Raw genomic sequence first — 17,847 nt, 5'->3', positions numbered from 1 at the left:
CACTGACTAAAAGCAGATGTCCCTTCAAGAATAGAGTTTGCCCTACATGTTGTAAATGTGAATACACTTAGGAACCTGATTGAGGTCACATTTGTGTCTCAGCCTCCCAGACAAGATGTCTGAACGTGTCTAGTCTCTATGTCGTCACGTCCCCCGTGTGATGTAGAGTCCTCCGTGTCTTCTTCATGACCGCTGCTGACTTTGTCTCTGTTCTCTGTAGGAGGTTGACAGTCACAGTAGACTTTTCCTCCGTCTCTCCCCAACTAATCCCTTCACCCCTACTCCGTTTAAGGTTTGTGGGTCTTTGTGTCGTGCTCTGTTCTCAACCTTTCTGGTCCCCATGTCTGCGTGTGCAGGATGGCCTCTCCCCGAGAGAACAGCGTACAGCACGCAGTATGTTCTCGCAATATACACATGTCCTGTATATTGCACATGCTGTACACGGATTCATGCTAACCCCCCCCCCCCCCCCGTGTCCTATTCCTTTTCTGTGTTATGTCGTTTCCGATCGCGGATGCGAATGGGATTGGCATGGAAATCGACGTTTCGCAAGAATCGCATGCATCAAATGTTTTGCGAAGGATTTCTGTGAATGGATTGAATGCAAAAGGCATTTTAATCATTTTAAAAGGATGCAAGTTCAAGTGAATGATACCTGATTTATTATTTGATCATTTGTTATGAAAGGTAAGTGTCCATTTGAATGTTATCAGATGGACAATTGTTTGACTTGAACTAAAGCCAGAATGTAGTGCTTTACTTGTTAATTATTTTTCATTATTTTATTTATTATTGACATGCTGTTTCTATGTCTTTTAAAGGAGTGTTACTAAAGAGTTTCTACCAAATTAAAATAAGATATTCGCCAGCTCAAACTAAGTGTTTGAACTGCTAAGGAGTGCATCTGCAAAAGCCATTAATTAAAAACCAAATTGCCTTTCCCCCCCTCACCTCCTCCTCTCGATCTGCCTCTTTCATTGGCCCGCGGCCCCCCAGATCCCCAACAGAGAGCATGGGAAGGTGTCTCCCCCCACCCCCACCCCCGTCCTCTCCCTCCCCGTGGTTCCTCACGTGGGAGAGACGGACACCGACACGCTCCCAGAGATCCCAGACCGAGTCCCCCAGGAGGGGGAGGAGGACGAGGAGGAGGACGAGTTTGGCTACAGCCGGAGTGAGTACTGCATCGTGAGCGGTCGACGTCTGAGGTTAGCAATTAGCTAGCTAGGGTCTGGAGGAACTTGCGGGGTCACCTTCGTGAGCTCCGTGGAGATTTAGTGACAGGAGATTTAGTGTAAATGAACGGAACGCGAGAAAAAATTTGAACGTCCAAAGAAATCCGATTGATCGATACCCTGGGCCAAGTTTCACTTCGCAAAGTGTTCAGTGTGATGATGAGATGGTGATCTAAGCATGTTGAGCGGTGGATGAGCCTGGTTTCAAGCTTTCTCACTTTAGTGTGTTATCACCAAACCACCACCAGAGGGCGCCCATGTCACATTCTTAATGTGCTTGAAATGGTCAACGCAGTCTCGGTCTTCAATGTACCTAGTGCTGGTCAGAGAAACAGCCTTGATCCAAAGTTGACCGACTGTATAAGAAAGCTTACTTTGCCTCGGGTCCACAGATCAAAGCTCGGTCAGTTAAATGAGTAATCCTGCTTTTAGGACTCGCGCAAAAACAGACTCCACTTTCATCAACTGAAAGCTGAACCAGACGAGGGCGTCGCATTCACCTAGCCCCAGGTTAGCACGGAAGGACACATTTCCAACCTCTTCCGAATTAGACAGGATTAGTGTTCCGTCAAGGCCCCAGGTGCTGTGTAAAAGTTGGACGTCTGCTCGTGTGTGTGTGTGTGTGTGTGTGTGAATGCCAACTGTTATGTGTGTGTGTATACGTCTGTGTGTGCATGCTGCTTTGTGCGTGCGTGCGTGCATATGCGTGCAAGCTGCTTCGCGTGTGCTCGCGTGTGTCCTGCAGGGATAAGATTGATGAGGTGGGGACTGGAGAGGTGCATGGAGGAGATTAGTAGAGGACTGATGGCACGCTGGTGGCAGGAGGCCCGGAACACCAGGGACTGGCGCTGAAAGCAGCCATCTGACTCACGCGGGGGAGAGAGAGGGGAGAGAGAGGTTCAGACAGCCACTCTTAGGCTTCGTCATCGACTGCGTTTGTCCTTAATTTGTGCCCTCGGAGTAGGCCTGCGTATGGTAGGATTGTGTAACAGCACTGTGTGGGAGTCTGGGTGCAGTGTTATTGTCATATGGGATGTGTTTGTCATATGCACAATGGAACGCGGGTCCTTCTGGGTAATTAATTCTTACAACAAGACAAGGCAACAGCCTTGGTATAAAAATACAAATAAAAACAAAGGAAATGCAAACAAATGTTGATTAAAAGTACGGGCAAAAACAACAATAAAAGTAACACCGGAAATAAAAACCAGCAAAGGTACAATAGCATTAGCATCGCAAAAAAAAAAAACCTCAGTGCCACCCAAACGAGGTGTTTAGACCCACGGTGTGTCTCATATGCCGACATGTCTCCAGCTCTGTGTTTATCCGCACCCTGTCTCCCCGTCTCTGCCGCAGGGAAGATCCACCAGCGCTACGGAGGTCTCCCAGGCTCCCTCCAGGTGATGGAGCTGGAGAAGGGCAGGGCCGGCCTGGGGCTCAGCCTGGCGGGCAACCGCGACCGGGCCCGCATGAGCGTGTTCGTGGTGGGGATCGACCCGGGCGGGGCCGCGGGGAGGGACGGCCGCATGATGGTCGGTGACGAGCTGCTGGAGGTGAGTGGGGGGGGTGGGGGGGCGTGTATCGTCGTGACGACAGCCCTACCGGAGGGTCCACCCCGTTGGAAGTTGTGAACGACACTTGGCCGGTTCTGTTCCGCGTAGCTGTCGGCCAAACGTTTCGTTTTGCCGTCTGTTGAACACTGCCAGGGACGTTTTTTGTATTCAAATTGTTCACATGGAGTATTTGTGCGTTGTGTCCGTCGTCAGATCAACGGGCAGATCCTGTATGGGCGGAGCCACCAAAACGCCTCCTCCATCATTAAAAGCGCTCCGTCAAAGGTCAAAATCATCTTCATCAGGTACAGTTCCCCACCTAGCTCGACACGTTCTTCACTCCCAGCGTGCCCTGAGACAACCTTCATGACCACAGGACAATGAGTGAGACTACATTACCCTCCAAGGCCACTAGAGGGGGCTGTTGCACCAGAAGACAACAGCAGACAGGAAAACCCTTGGCTTTAACGAGTGCTCTGCACACCATATTACCTCGTGTCTCCTGAAGATCTGTGTGGTTCACTCAGGCTCCTCCCAGGCCTTCACAACACTTCTCCAACCGACCAAGCCCAGCGCTTCGCAAGAACCCCCTCTTAAAAAAAAACCAGGGAGCCAGCTACACAAACACACAAATCAAATTTGAGTCACGCGATCCTATCCAATCCCTATAGATTTATCGGTGAGGTCAAGCCCCGAGCTCATGAACTTTGCCTTGAACTCCGGAACGCCCGTACCGGAACAAACCATAACCCTCCCCTCCTCCTGACCTCTGCAGCGAGGGTCTGAGTGAGCGTGGTCCAGCCCAGAGGCCAGAGGCTCTGAGCAGGGACCCTGCTCCGTGTCAGGGGGCCCTCGGAGGTGATTTACGTCTTGAGTTGTGACCTCCCCTCTTCCCCGGCAGGAACACGGATGCTCTGGAGCAGATGGCCGTGGGACCCATGAGGGAGTACGGAGACACGCAGGAGCCCCACGCAGAGGTAAACACACACACACACAGATACACACACACACAGAGATACACACACACAGATACACACACAGATACACGCACACACAGAGATACACACACACACAGATACACACACACACACATACACACACAGAGATACACCCACACACAGATACACACACACAGATACACGCACACACAAATACACGCACACACAGATACACACACACACAAATACACACACACAGATACAGACACACATACATACACACACACAAACACACACAAAGATACACACACACACAAACACAGATACACACACACAGATACACACCCAGATACAGCATGTGACCTCTGTGTCTAACCACCCCCCCCGTTTTCTCCCAGCTGGAAACATGTGCTTCCAATCCCCCCGCCGCACTCGACCCGGACGCGTTCAGAAACGTTCGGCACGTCGTTCTGTCCGAGGTGAGGCACGCCACGCCGCGCTGCGCGGCTCCTCAGCACGGCCAGGTAACCCACCCCCCCCCGCCCACTCCGGGAACGCGCTCCGTCGTCCAGGAGACACCACGACGGAGACACCGGGGGCCCCGGAGAACAAAGCTCATGAGCCACCGTGACAGAGCGACATCTGTCATAGCCGATTGGCAGCTCTGAGTGCGTGACTTTGGGAGGAGGGATTTGTGATGAATTGCGTAGGGGCTGAAGACGCGGAGGATAGGAACTGCGTCTCGCGTTATGGTTTCGGTGAAGGAGAGAGAGATGGAGAGATAGAGAACGACACTGATAGACTGCTGAGGAAGTGACGAGAGAGACAAACCTCCCAGGCACCTGAATGATTGATACGAAGAGAGGGAAAGGCAGAGGGGACGGTTATAAATACAGAGGAAGAGACCACGAGGAGGACAGCAACACATCCTATTTTAACAGGTGGTTGGAAAGCCAAAACACCTGGATGGGATTGCTGGCGCCTGTCTGTGTGTCTGCCTGTCTGCCTGTCTGCCTGCATGGTTTATTATGTAGTATATATGATGACAGGAGAAGGGCGGCATATGGTCCAACCACCAGCTGAAACACACATCTGCCCTACACCCCCCCCCCCCTTCCCTTCCGTTTTTAAATTTAATTTATGAGAAAAAAAGATCAAGCACAGATCCAAATTTGTGAAAAGGCTAGATTCTCACTCCTGCCAGGATGTAAAACATCCTTAAAGCTTCACCTGCTGTGTATCAAGAGCCAGCCACGACGTCAGCTCAAATCAACGTCACTAAATCATTTCTGTTTTCCATAGGTGGAGGGTGAACTTGGCATCACCTTCAGTGTGGAAGATTCGAGCAGAGGACTGGTGATTCAGAGCATCTCTCCGAGTGGACCCGTGGGGAAGGTAAAGCCCTTTTCAAAACACCCTGTCCAGATGGTATCACTTCTTAGGGCCTTTTGGTGTTTGGGGCGGTTTGTTCCACGTCACCTAACATGCCGTTTGCTCAAACTGCGGTGTAACTCTGTTTAGGATGGCAGCTTAAAGACAGGGGACAGGCTCCTCGCGGTGGACGATGAACCTATACTGGGCTACTCCACAGACATGGTACGATCTGAAATGAGGAAATGTCTTTGGACACAACGCCATTCGTAGTTTGTTTACTAAGGAGAAGGAAACGTAATTTGGTGAAGGCTAAAACCGGTGACCCTAAATGCCAACACATAACATGTCGTATGTTTGTGGGCGTGCCAGGTCCACTACCTGTTGAGGAAGAGCCAAGGCCGGGTGAAGCTAACAGTCTGCGAGGACGACTTGTCGCTCCCCCTCCCTCCCTCGTTCTCCGGGAGCCACTCCTCAGACATAGCCGCCGGCCTACCCATCATGCCGAGCATCGCCATGGTCACAGCGACGGAGCAGCCTGAGGAAGAGCCAATCGGCAGTGAGTCAAGCGTCAAGGTGGTTGGGTGTCGGCTGCAATGTTGGCTGAACACCGAAGCTTGTTGACGACACACAGTGAACAAGTACAAAGCTTTGCTTAAAACATGACTGCGTAGATTACCTCACACGCGCTGTCTTTCAGTTGCTAAGTTCATGTACTATCACGTTGAAAGTCCAAGAACATAATTGCTCAGGCCGCATCTGATTTTATTGCTGTATAATTGTATTTGTGGTAGTAGCAGTGACTTAGTGTTCAACAGGTGGGTGTGGTTCCACCCTCAGCAAAATAGGCTGCCGTGGACGAGATGGTAACCCCCCCCCCCCCCTCTCTCTCTCTCTCTCTCTCTCTCTCTCTCTCTCTCTCTCTCTCTGTCTCTCTCTCTCTCTCTGTCTCTCTCTTTCTCTGTCTCTCTGTCTCTCTCTCTCTCAGGCTCCAGCCGCCCATCCACCCCGGACACACTGGACTCAGACCCGGTCACCTGTCCCATCATTCCCGGCTGCGAGACCACCATCGACATCTCCAAGGGCCGCACTGGCCTGGGGCTCAGCATCGTGGGCGGCTGTGACACTCTGCTGGTATGGAAGGAGGTGGGGGGCGGGGGGGTAACTTGGCTCTATAAAAAAACCCTGCTGTTTTGATTTCATGTTGTTGTTTTTTTTTGGCCATTTGCTAAAAATCTTGGTCTTGCTCCCTGGTCTTTCCGGTATTGTTTTCTGGCGGTCTGACAGAAACCCTATGTGGTGTTTGTGAATCTTCATTTCTAAAATAAATCCTTTATCCTCCGTAAACCATAAACAAGTCGAACAGTATACGAGAGATAAACGATGAACCTAAAACAGATCTCTAAAGCCTATATTCAACGTTGACGCCTGGTTAAAGTGGGGTGTCACCGGGGTGTCACATGCCTACGCCGAGCGACCAAAGCCTCTCCTGGCAGGAGGAGTCACGGGAGGAACGGAGACGCAAAGGTTTCCTCCGATCGTTCCCAAGAGATTTGCTCAAGTGTGGACCCGCCATGTAAGCACACATTACAATGCCAAAAGGAGTCGTCCAAACAGACGCTTGCTGTAAACACTTCCCTCTCTGAAGAACAGGCTGTACTGTATGGTGTTCTTGTGCAGTGTCTGGTCCCAGAGTGTGTTTCAGGAAGGATGACACAGGATGTGGAAGAGAATATTTTGCCCTGGAATACCACCTCATACATGAGCTGGATGTGACATTCTGGAAGGCAGTTCGGCCCACTGAGTAACCTAGTGGTCGATCTGTGCGTCACGGCAGTAGGGGTGGTGTAAGAGGTCTGAAATAACGCCAGACACACGGGAATGTAGGCTATGATGTTGTCGGGACCCCCTTATCTCCTCGTCCTCCTCTCCTCCTCTTCTCCCCTCCTCCTACTGTCCTCTCCTCCTCCTCCTCCTCCTCCTCCTCCTCCTCCTCTCCTCTTCTCCCCTCCTCCTACTGTCCTCTCCTCCTCTCCTCCTCCTCCTCCTCCTCTCCTCTTCCTCCTCTCCTCCTCCTCTCCTCTGCTCTCCTCTCCTCCTCTCTATTCGGTGTGCTCACTGAGGCCTGAGGAGCTATTCTTTGTCTGTCTGCTGCAGGAGACAATAGCCAGGCCTGGAATGTCACCCCTGACCTCTAGATGACACACACACACACACACACATGCAGTGAATGTACACACTTTCTGGGACGAGCGCCTGAAAAAAAACACGCACTGCTATGCACAGAAAATGCACCCTCAAATGCATACACGTATACACACACACACACACACACACAGTCTGCAATGACACACGCACACACATATACAGAGAGAAAGCACTGTGTCAACTTGCTTTTCTCTTCCTCTCATCCTGGTACTCCTGTCTGCCTGGTCTACCACTCTACAAACTCCTGTCATTCTGTCATCACCCATTTATGTTTTTTGGGGGGCCTCCATTTTTTTCCTACCCCCCCCCCCCCACACACACACACCCCTCCCTCTCTCTTTTCTGTAGTCTGACTCCCACTCTGTCGTTCGTCCCCTCTCTCTGCTGGTCTCTCCAGGGTGCCATCATCATCCATGAGGTGTACGAGGAGGGAGCCGCCTCCAAGGATGGACGTCTTTGGGCTGGGGATCAGATCCTGGAGGTACCGGACCCGACTGGAACTGGCGTGTGTGTGTGTGTGACTGGTCCCATCCAGAGGTACTGGACTGGAACTGGCGTGTGTGTGTGTGTGACTGGTCCCATCCAGAGGTACTGGACTGGAACTGGCGTGTGTGTGTGTGTGACTGGTCCCATCCAGAGGTACTGGACTGGAACTGGCGTGTGTGTGTGTGGTGGGATGTATGTGTGTGGTAGGGACAGAGTTATGCCAAGGGTCTCCTCAAGAAGTCAGCTTGCCTGCTTGCTGACCCCTCTTTGAACCCTGGCTTTCTACAGGAGGTGGACTGGGGGAAGGACAGGGCTGGTTAGTCACAGTAACCCAGTCAATAGGCCTGCCTGACACACACACACACACACACACACACAGCCTGGGACTTAATCGTACCCTGTAATTCACTTGTGGCTCCTCGCCAAGCTGTTGCATTCAGCAGGCGGGTCAGGGAGGTTAAGGGGTGGGGTGTCCCTCCATGTCCCTGCTAAGCAATGTCGTGAGCAACACAATACTCTGCTGTGCGAACAGGCCTATGGTACGTGGCTACGCTAAAGCTAATGGGCTATTTCCCCTTCAGACCAACTGCTAGGAGCTCTGAAAACCTCCGTTTAGAGGGGGAAGCCAATCCGGAATGTTCTGCAGCACAATGTTCAGCAGCGCCAGAGCGCATAGGGGCCAGACTTGAAGCCAGCTTCTTACCAGTCGACCCCCCCCCCCTCCCGCATAAACCTTTTCATCCTCCCCCACCCAGGTGAACGGCATCGACCTCCGCGTGGCGACCCACGACGAGGCCATCAACGTGCTCCGTCAGACGCCGCCGCGGGTGCGCCTGGCCGTGTACCGGGACGAGACGCAGTACAGGGAGGAGGACATGTGGGACTCCTTCTCCCTGGAGCTCCACAAGAAGCCTGGCCAGGGGCTGGGGCTCAGCATCGTGGGGAGGAGGTACCGGAACACACACACGCACGCGCGTACAACACACATGCGGGCGCACGGATTTGTGCCGCAAAACGTTTGGAGTGACATTCGGCGGTCAGAGTACGCAGGTGCGGATGCCTCTGGCTTGCTTTAGCGTTCTCGAGTGCGTGCAGTGACTAGTAAAGATAATACGTCCACCCAGAGCCACGCTGCGCTGCCCGGTCATACGGAACGAGCGCCCTCTCCCCTCCACATAGTTTGGCCAGTTAGATCGGTCACTGTTTGTCGTGTCACTGTCAGGGCCTCGAGGACGTTCTCACCTCTGGTGTCAAGAGGACGATCCTGCCCTTCCCCCTGACCAGCCACACTTGGAGACAGCCTCAGTTAGGACGCCCCCGGCACACACCCTACCGTCTTTCTGAGTGTGTGTGTGTGTGTGTGTTGTTTGTGTCCGGGTTTTTCCCCTGTGTTCATGTATCCATGCGTGACTGTGCTATGTGGTGTTTTGGTATCCCTCTGTGTGTGTGTGTGTGTGTGTACTGCTTTCCCTTAGAGTTATTTCTGATTCCAGCTTGTTGGTTTTAGGCTTTAGTGTGTGTTTGAGTGTGGTTGGTGGGTGTGGTGGGGTGCGTGGTTGACAAAGGATAAGGGCAATATGTGACCTTCCCCGCAGTCTTTTTGACAGTGTCGATTATCTTGCTGACTAGAGAAAGAATAACTCAAACTGCCGCACACCAACCAAGGTTGGAGTCACACAGACAATGGATAAATATCCATAGGAGAGTTTGGATAAGGTTTTCATGTGACTTTCCTTGTGTGTGTGTGTGTGTGTTTGGGCTTGTGTACACATCATGGAAAACAACACCTATAAGCTACCACTTAGTGGTTAGCAACTGTGACAGCCAAAGATTCCTTTGGCGCGTGAAATGAGTGATCAGGTCGCATAATCACAGTTGGTGCTCGTCTTCGTCTGACTGTAGCGACCGGGAGCTGACACTGAGGCCTCCCAGAGCCCCCGACAGTGGAAAATACCACTGCTTAGTGCTGCAGCAGGATGCATTTCTGAATCCATAAAAGTCTGCACCAACGCAAAATTCAACAACAGGGTCTAAGACAAACGACAAAACTCCCTCGCAGACACACACACACACACACACACACGTACGGTAACCAAAGTGAATTTCACGTCAGAAAACCCCGTTTATTCTCTCCCTCTGACCCCCCCCCCCCCCCCCTCCCAGGAGTGACACGGGGGTGTTTGTGTCGGACATCGTGAAGGGGGGTGCGGTGGACAGGGACGGCAGGCTGATGCAGGGAGACCAGATCCTGGCGGTCAACGGCAAGGACGTCCGCTCCGCCACCCAGGAGGCTGTGGCCGCGCTGCTCAAGGTCAGCGCACGGTCACGCGTCCAAAGACACTTTGTTAGTGTGGAGATATCATCAACATTGGACTAAGGAGCCAACACTAATTTATAAACTATTTACCCGAGGGAGGTGGTCACTGTGTGTTATTTTTGCCAGATGTTTTGTCGGACTATTTGGCGAATGTTGCCGTCGAACCTCCCTGGGAAGTGGGCGAGATGTGAGGTGTGTGGTGGGTTTTTCTGCGTGTTGACGTGTTGTGTGTTTGCAGTGCTGCGCAGGGCCCATAAAGCTGGATGTGGGCCGCTTCAAAGCTGGGCCCTTCCACTCTGAAAGGAGGATGTCTCAGAGCAGTCAGGTGAGCAGGCGTCCTCACTCCCCTCCCCCCTTCCTGCCTGCTACTGGAGTTGTGGAGCTTCCAAATGCTACTTTGGATATTAGATGTTGTAGACTGATATTGTATTTTTTTCAGTATTTAGGATTTTGATTGTATCTTTACTGATCTGTTTGGATATCGTGACTGCTTTAACAGTGCAACATCCCCACTTGCCTTTTCTTGGATATAAATGTAAACAAGAGAACGACGTAAATGCGTGGATATTTTGCTGAATTTTGTTACAGATGAGTGAAGGCAGCTACAAGGCGAGCCATGCCTCCCTGTCAGGTTCCGGAAGCCTCCATGGAGATCTGGATAACCGTAGCAGGAGCCAGGACTGTAAGATACACATCTACAGCAACAACGTTGTCATGACTGAAAGTCAATGTGTGATTGTTTTCTAAAACGGTGTCCCCCCCCCCCCCCACAGCACTGGATCGTCAGGACATCAGGGCGGTGGAGTTTACCAAGGTGTGTGTTCGAAGGAACATCGTCCGAAGCGCTGTTGATGTGGGTGTGTGTCGGGGGTAACGCAGCCTCTCTCTCCCCAGGGCCCCACTGACTCTCTGGGCATCAGTATAGCGGGCGGCGTGGGCAGCCCTCTGGGCGACGTGCCCATCTTCATCGCCATGATGAACCCCACCGGCCTGGCCGCACAGACACAGAAACTCAAGGTACCCTCGAAAACCAACCCCGACCACCCCTCCAGTCTAGAGTCGCCATCCTGTTCTCTGCTTGAGAAACAAAACAAAAAAATATATATATGAATTCCGAAATGGCTCGGAAAAGCCCCCCCCGAATAAACCCCCAGTTGACTTAGAAAGAAAAGCTCCCCTCCCTGTGTCATCCCGCTGTCTGCGACCTTTCCAAGGTGGCAGTCGTCGCCGGAGCGGTGAGACTGGAGACTGGCCTCTTAGCTGGGTGGGTGAAGGTCAAGCCTCCTTCAGGCTTCGTTCCTCTGTCTGGGGACACACAGGGTGACCATTGTGGCCCTTCGGGGGCAGACAATAAAGGAGCAGGGGCCATCTGGGAAAATAAATCAACCTCTATTACCCTGGCGACATAAAAGTTCAGCGGGACAAAAGCCCAGTTGAGAATGGTAAAGTACTGTTGGTCGCCCCAGACCATTCAGACTATAGAGAAGTCTTACAACAGGTTTGTGATCGAGTGGGAGACAACAATGGAACAGAGATTCGAGGCAGAGTCTCCCCCTCCCGAGTTGTGTTTTGTCCTGTCTTCCATCTTGACTTGGTTGGCTATTTCTTGCTTTTCAACCGAAAACATACATTTCACGTTGACATTGATTTTCACGTGGCAGACGCTTTTATCCAAAGCGACATACAAATGTTGTCGAAGGGGTCAAAAAAGCTTCTGTTGTCAGCAAGGAGAGCTCAGTTGTCGGAAGTGGGATACTCTGCATAGCTCACTTTCTCACAAGATGCCATGGACAGTATTTCGTTTGCTCTTCTGAGTGACTTTTTTCACCCTAAAACTAACAAGATACGGTACGAGGTTTGCGCGACACAAACGGCAGATATCAGCTCGTTGTGACCTTTTCCCTCTCCAGATAGGGGACAGGATCGTGAGTATCTGCGGGACTCCGGCTGAGGGCATCAGCCATACGCAGGCAGTGACCCTGCTGAAGAACGCCACAGGAACCATCGAGCTGCAGGTCAGCACACACACACACACATCTGAGCCCTTAACAACCCATCCAATTAGAAAGACCAACTGCAGTCCACCAAGATACACTTCCTCCTTTTAGAGGTCTCAGTAGCCCTGCTCAGCTGTCCCTAAAAGTGCCCCTGTGTGTGTGTGTGTGTGTGTGTGTGTCCAGGTGGTAGCAGGGGGGGATACCTCCGTGACAGGACCTCCACAGGAGCATGCAGCTGCTGGTCTCTCGGTCCCTGGCCTCACTCCAAGCACCATCTTCCAGGATGACTTAGGGTATGTACGCACACACACACACACATTCTCTCTCTTTTTCTCCGTCGTGCCTCTCTCTCTTTCTATGTTCCACTATAGCACACACACAGTCTCTTTCTCTCTATAGTGTCTCTCTCTCTTTCATTCTCTCTCTGTAGTGCCATGTTCCACTATAGCACACACACAAATACATTTGCTCTCGCTCTCGCTCTCTCTCTCTCTCTCTCTCTCTCTCTCTCTCTCTCTCATTCTCCCTATAGTACCATGTATCCCATTGGGACAATTATACACATTCTTTCACTCTCTATAGTACCATGTTCCACAATGGCACACACACACATACATATTCACTCTTTCTCTCTCTCTCTCTCTCTCTCTCTCTCTCTCTCTCTCTCTCTCTCTCTCTCTCTCTCTCTCTCTCTCTCTCTCTCTCTCTTCTCTTTCTCTTTCTCTCTTTCTCTCTTTCTCTCTTTCTCTCTCTCTCTCTCTCTCTCTCTCTCTCTCCCTCTCTGTCTCTCTCTCTCTCTGTCTCGCTCGCTCTCTCTCTCTCTCTCTCTCTCAATAGTACTATGTTCCACTATGGCTAACACGCACACCAAAACATTCTCTGTTGCTCTTCCTCTGACTAAAGTGCCATTTTCCACAATGGTTCACACACACACCCACACAACCCCACGGTTCTAGTAACAGTCCTGTTCCCGTGTCCCCCAGTCCCCCCCAGTACAAGAGCATCACCCTGGAGCGAGGTCCAGATGGTCTGGGGTTCAGCATCGTGGGAGGGTTTGGAAGCCCTCACGGAGACCTGCCCATATATGTGAAAACCGTGTTTGGAAAGGTTGGTCGAAGACACAATAAAAACCATAGAAGGCCGCGAAAATACAGTACAGTCTTAGGCACGCAGGATGTGTTACGTGAATGGCGTCTTATATGTAAAATCTTTTGTTTTTTGAGCAGTATAAAAGTGCAATTTAGCACAAAGGCAATGGTCGTCTTTGCATTTAATTAAGTCTTGAAGCATTGTTGCTTTACTTTTAATTGTGCCTAAGACTTTTGCACACTACTGTATATTTACTGGAAATGTTCATAGTATATACTTTTACCCATCCAAAAATGAAAGTATGTCACATCTTATCATCTTTCCTTATTCCTTTTGAGGATGAAGGTAGTCTATTATAAAGGTAGCTTGCTGTGTGTTTCCTGTGCCGTGAAGGTAACCTGCAGTGTGCGCGCGCGCGCGTGTGTGTGTTCTGTGCAGGGGGCAGCATCAGAGGACGGCCGTCTGAAGAGAGGAGATCAAATCATGGCTGTCAACGGTCAGAGTCTGGATGGGGTCACCCATGAGGAGGCCGTGGGCATTCTGAAGAGGACGAAAGGATCCGTCACCCTCACTGTGCTCTCGTAGACACACACACACACACACAAGCCATAAAACCATTCCCCTATTCTCACCTTTCACCTATGCAAACATACATGAGAAAATGCAGACTGTTAGCACACACACAAAGACATATTTGCGCTAACACATCGAAGGTAGACTGTTACCACAAACACATTCACACAAACACATCAGGACGCAAAAAATGTTTTGGAATACAAACGCACACACCGACATATCTTCCTAATTAGCTGGTTTTTGTTCCTTTTTCTAGCGTCGAACACTGTGATCCACATTTGTATCCAAGCTAACTTGCTGCAGGTAGACTGAGGTGTTCACTGGATGCTGTGGCTCTGATCTTTTCTACTGTAGTTTTCGATGCTCGCTGTGCACAAGCTGTATTATTGCTACTATAAAAGCGAGGGGTTCAACGGCCCTTTTGCGCAACACCAGGGCATCTTGCTAGATAAGATCCGATCTTTAAGCCTGACACTACTGTAACCACTGTCACGTCACTTGTATTGTGACGCAACTGCTGTTTTAGCAAACACACAAAGAAGCCGAGATACAATGGACGTTTGTAAATGTAGAAGTGTTAGGCCTTTCTTGTTTGGAGCGATGCGATTCGGTGATGCAGAACACCTCGTCCGAAGGGAAAAACGTTGGATATCGCCGATATCTTGGTCGGAGGAATGTGAGAGCGAGACGCGTGTGAGTGTGTTTGTGAGCTCGGGCTCACTGAGAGATAAAAGGAGAACGGGTGCATGAGATGACCACTGACCTATAGTGCTGCTGCGGCAGATGACGTGAGGTATTATGTAACAGTATTTGGATTCTGAAAAAGTATTACCTATTTTTTTCTTGATTTCCTGTCGTTAAAATGTATTTGATCATTCGAGGCATAGAAAGCCCACCAGCTGTCTCTCACAGGACAGGGAATTCTTCCCGACCACGGTAAAAAGCCATTAACTTTGGTTTAGAGGACTTCCTCATCTGGTCACTGGTTCAGGAAGAACACCTAGCCCTCCACTGTGTAATGTGTTAGAGGCAGATACTCTCTAGTTGCACAAAAATGGAAAGACACCATGCGTAGTATTGTACTGGACCTAGTGCGTTTGACACAGTATTGAGGTGCTCACTGTCTGAATTATTAAAAGTGACCTTCAAACTCAAAGCTATTGACTCGGTCTTTGTTCAACGAGAGTTATATATTCCTTTTCACTGTGTGTATTGGTTGTGATAGATTCAGTATTCACAACAACATGAAAGGTCTGGTCTGGATAAATAAAAACCTTGCTCTAATGCCACAGAAGAAAACACAAAGAGCTTATCTATTCTATATTATTATTATTATTATTCACCCCAACACTGAACTATCTACACATTATGGATGTGTCGTTTACCCCAAAGACATCTATTGATTCTACTTCTTCTCCACAACCATCTGATTGGTTGCTTGTGATGGTTAGGAAACAGGTTAGAGAATGCCCAGGGCTTCACAACAGTCTTCACATCTGTACCACACATCCTCTTGATAGATGATTTATGAGGTAACATGGATTAACAATAGAGTATGAATCAGATGTATTTTGCTGCAGGCCAGATTTAGATGAAAGGCGTAGCGTGTGAACAGCAGTTTAAATAATGGGTTGGAGAGATACAAAATGTACATGCTGTTGTGTTCTTATGTTGAAGACAGCTGTGGGGTATAGTCTTGTTGGACTGCAGTCACGTAAAGGTCTTCTTTGAACTGCAGGGTCACGTTTAGGGTGGTTCACAAGTTCTAACTTTGTGTCATTATGTTAAAGCATATTCTAAATGAATAAAAAGTCATATTATAGACGGCCTATGACTCAGTCTCGCTCAATGGAGAGAATGCTGGTGCCATGCCAGTTCATTAACAGATAGGTAATACTTTATGAATTTGTCTGTGCAGTCATAACTCCTTTACAAGGGCAAAGGGTGCTTTTTAATATGAAGTGTTCGTGCCACTAGGTGCAGAGAGAGAGACAGAGAGAGATAAAGAGGTCTCTGTGAACGTGAGGGATCTCAGCTGTTCCCATGTTGACAGGTCCAGCTGTTTCTCAGACTATCGCGCGGTGCTTGTGAGGTCCCATGCACGGAGCAGGTTGACAGCAAGCAGAGACACTGGGTGTGAAGGTGAGGATGTTCCAGGGAGAGGAAGACATCCCCATCTTTTTTTTGTGCTAGAGATGAAATGATTTGGCTGTAGACCAATGGAATTCCTTTGGGTTTTGTCAGTATCACAGGCCAACTCTAATCCTAGCCCTAACCTCTACTGGTGTCTCTCCATAGTTCCAGCCTCCACCCTCATTGGCCAAACTAGCCACCAAATGGACCTGACTCAAATGAAAGATAGGTTTCTGCCGAGGTTGATAATGACCACTCATTTGAATCAGGAGTGTTGGTGCAGGGAAACATCTATAACAGTGGTTCTCAACCCTGTCCTCAGGGACCCCCTGTCCTGCACGTTTTAGATGTTTCCCTGCTCCAACACACCTGATTCGAATGCATGTTCGTTACCAGGCTTCTACAGAGCTAGATAATGACGCATTCATTTGAATCAGGTGTGTTGGAGCAGGGAAACATCTAAAACATGCAGGACAGGGGGTCCCTGAGGACAGGGTTGAGAACCACTGATCTAAAACATACAGGACAGTGGGCCCTGTAGACCAGGATTGACGACCACTGCTTTAGATCAAAGTGTAATCTAAAGGTTCATTCACCCGATTCAACATTAGAGAAAGCCTCTAAGACCAATTTCAAAAGACGACTAATGAAAGGCAATAGGTCCTGACATCAATGAACTGACCCTTGTTTAGCAGGTGAGGCATATCGGCTACAGTAGACCAAAAAGGGCTCAAACTAGCAACACTGACTGCATTATTATTAAACACTAAACAAACCATACAGAAGTCTGCCTGGCAACAATGATGGTGTCAATGTGTGAATTTACAACTTGGAAATGTATCCTAATTAGAACAGCTCATGACTCATGGTGCTGCTAACATTGTTAGCCTGCAGCTGCTAACACTAGGCAACATCCTAGCACCCTGTCCCTGACACATGCGACACAGCTGAGATATCCCCAACACCTGTTGTTTTAATCGCCCCGAGGGATTTTGGGTTACCTAACCGCCCTGCAGACTGACTGCGGAAGACTGGGTTGGACAAAATTATTTTAGAAGTGAGATCGGATGTAACGGGTCATGCTTTGCTTGACAGGGGCGGTAAGTATCATATTTCAAAGGTGATAATGTTAAGCTAAAAAGAAAGAGGGGTGTAGAGGGGTTAATTTCCAATTAGATTTGGAAATTAATAATTAACTCCGTTTCCTCTCCTCCTAATTTGGGAGTTGTGTTGAAAAAGGTATGACTAACAAATAAAACATGCTTGGCCCTGCTAAGAAAAAAGATCCCTCTTGACACAACTCTCAACCAGTGACTAATGGCGGAGACCCCTGTGGCTTTAGTCTGTAGAGCAAAGCGAGTAGTAGTCCTAAGCTGTTCAAACATCCCGGTATCACAGCACGGCTTGGCCACACGTTGGCCATTGAGAGGTTAAACTAACAGAAACCAGGCGTTCTGTTGAGTTTGCCGCGGTGAGTCAGCGTACATGCCTGATGAGATGCGTCACACCACCTTGGATTGACACCTGAGTCTGTTGACTGTTAATGTGGGTTTTATTGCATAGACTTGACACCGCATGGTAGAAGAAAAACTGTTGCAGTGTATTTTAATGCGGAACTGCAGTAATTTTTTAGCTACATAATTCTTCAGTTCAGTTAAGGCATGTTTGTCGGTATTCGTATTATTCTATAGCCCAATAACTCAATATCTCCTTGGTAAAACGCTCACTCTTGGTAAATACTAGGCCTACTCAAAAAGCGCAAGAATTATTGTGTTTGTAGATAAGATAATGCTACATCTAGTCAGCATATTGGATTTCTTGCATCATGTGTGCGAAAGTTGCATTTTGATCGATTTTTAAGACTGCATTGGATTGTGTATTACCATGTTAGTCATTCATTGCACTGACTCAAACACATTTATTAAACATGATGGTGCATGTGGCTCA

At 49.5% G+C, this 17,847-nt stretch overlaps 1 protein-coding gene across 6 annotated transcripts in view; it reads left to right on the top strand.

Moving 5' to 3' along the window:
* mpdz (multiple PDZ domain crumbs cell polarity complex component) overlaps positions 1-14,923 on the top strand; it is a 41,714-nt gene extending 26,791 nt beyond the window's left edge. For all 6 annotated transcript variants that reach the window (XM_084691233.1, XM_084691234.1, XM_084691231.1 and 3 more), the window contains 20 exons: positions 997-1,171; positions 2,589-2,785; positions 2,999-3,090; positions 3,687-3,762; positions 4,122-4,202; positions 5,026-5,118; positions 5,245-5,319; positions 5,467-5,653; positions 6,083-6,228; positions 7,700-7,783; positions 8,544-8,737; positions 9,952-10,099; positions 10,344-10,430; positions 10,694-10,787; positions 10,879-10,919; positions 11,000-11,122; positions 12,016-12,120; positions 12,286-12,395; positions 13,086-13,209; positions 13,630-14,923. In XM_084691233.1, coding sequence (XP_084547359.1) covers positions 997-1,171; positions 2,589-2,785; positions 2,999-3,090; positions 3,687-3,762; positions 4,122-4,202; positions 5,026-5,118; positions 5,245-5,319; positions 5,467-5,653; positions 6,083-6,228; positions 7,700-7,783; positions 8,544-8,737; positions 9,952-10,099; positions 10,344-10,430; positions 10,694-10,787; positions 10,879-10,919; positions 11,000-11,122; positions 12,016-12,120; positions 12,286-12,395; positions 13,086-13,209; positions 13,630-13,776 — 2,379 coding nt within the window. In that variant the 3' untranslated portion in view covers positions 13,777-14,923. The remainder of the gene's footprint in view (positions 1-996; positions 1,172-2,588; positions 2,786-2,998; positions 3,091-3,686; positions 3,763-4,121; positions 4,203-5,025; positions 5,119-5,244; positions 5,320-5,466; positions 5,654-6,082; positions 6,229-7,699; positions 7,784-8,543; positions 8,738-9,951; positions 10,100-10,343; positions 10,431-10,693; positions 10,788-10,878; positions 10,920-10,999; positions 11,123-12,015; positions 12,121-12,285; positions 12,396-13,085; positions 13,210-13,629) is intronic.
* The last annotated feature ends 2,924 nt before the right edge of the window (positions 14,924-17,847 follow it).

The sequence above is a fragment of the Hypomesus nipponensis genome, chromosome 25 (assembly GCF_054491055.1).
Source record: "Hypomesus nipponensis isolate SF chromosome 25, ASM5449105v1, whole genome shotgun sequence".
NCBI lineage: Eukaryota > Metazoa > Chordata > Actinopteri > Osmeriformes > Osmeridae > Hypomesus > Hypomesus nipponensis.
This window is presented reverse-complemented; position numbering and strand designations above follow the sequence as displayed.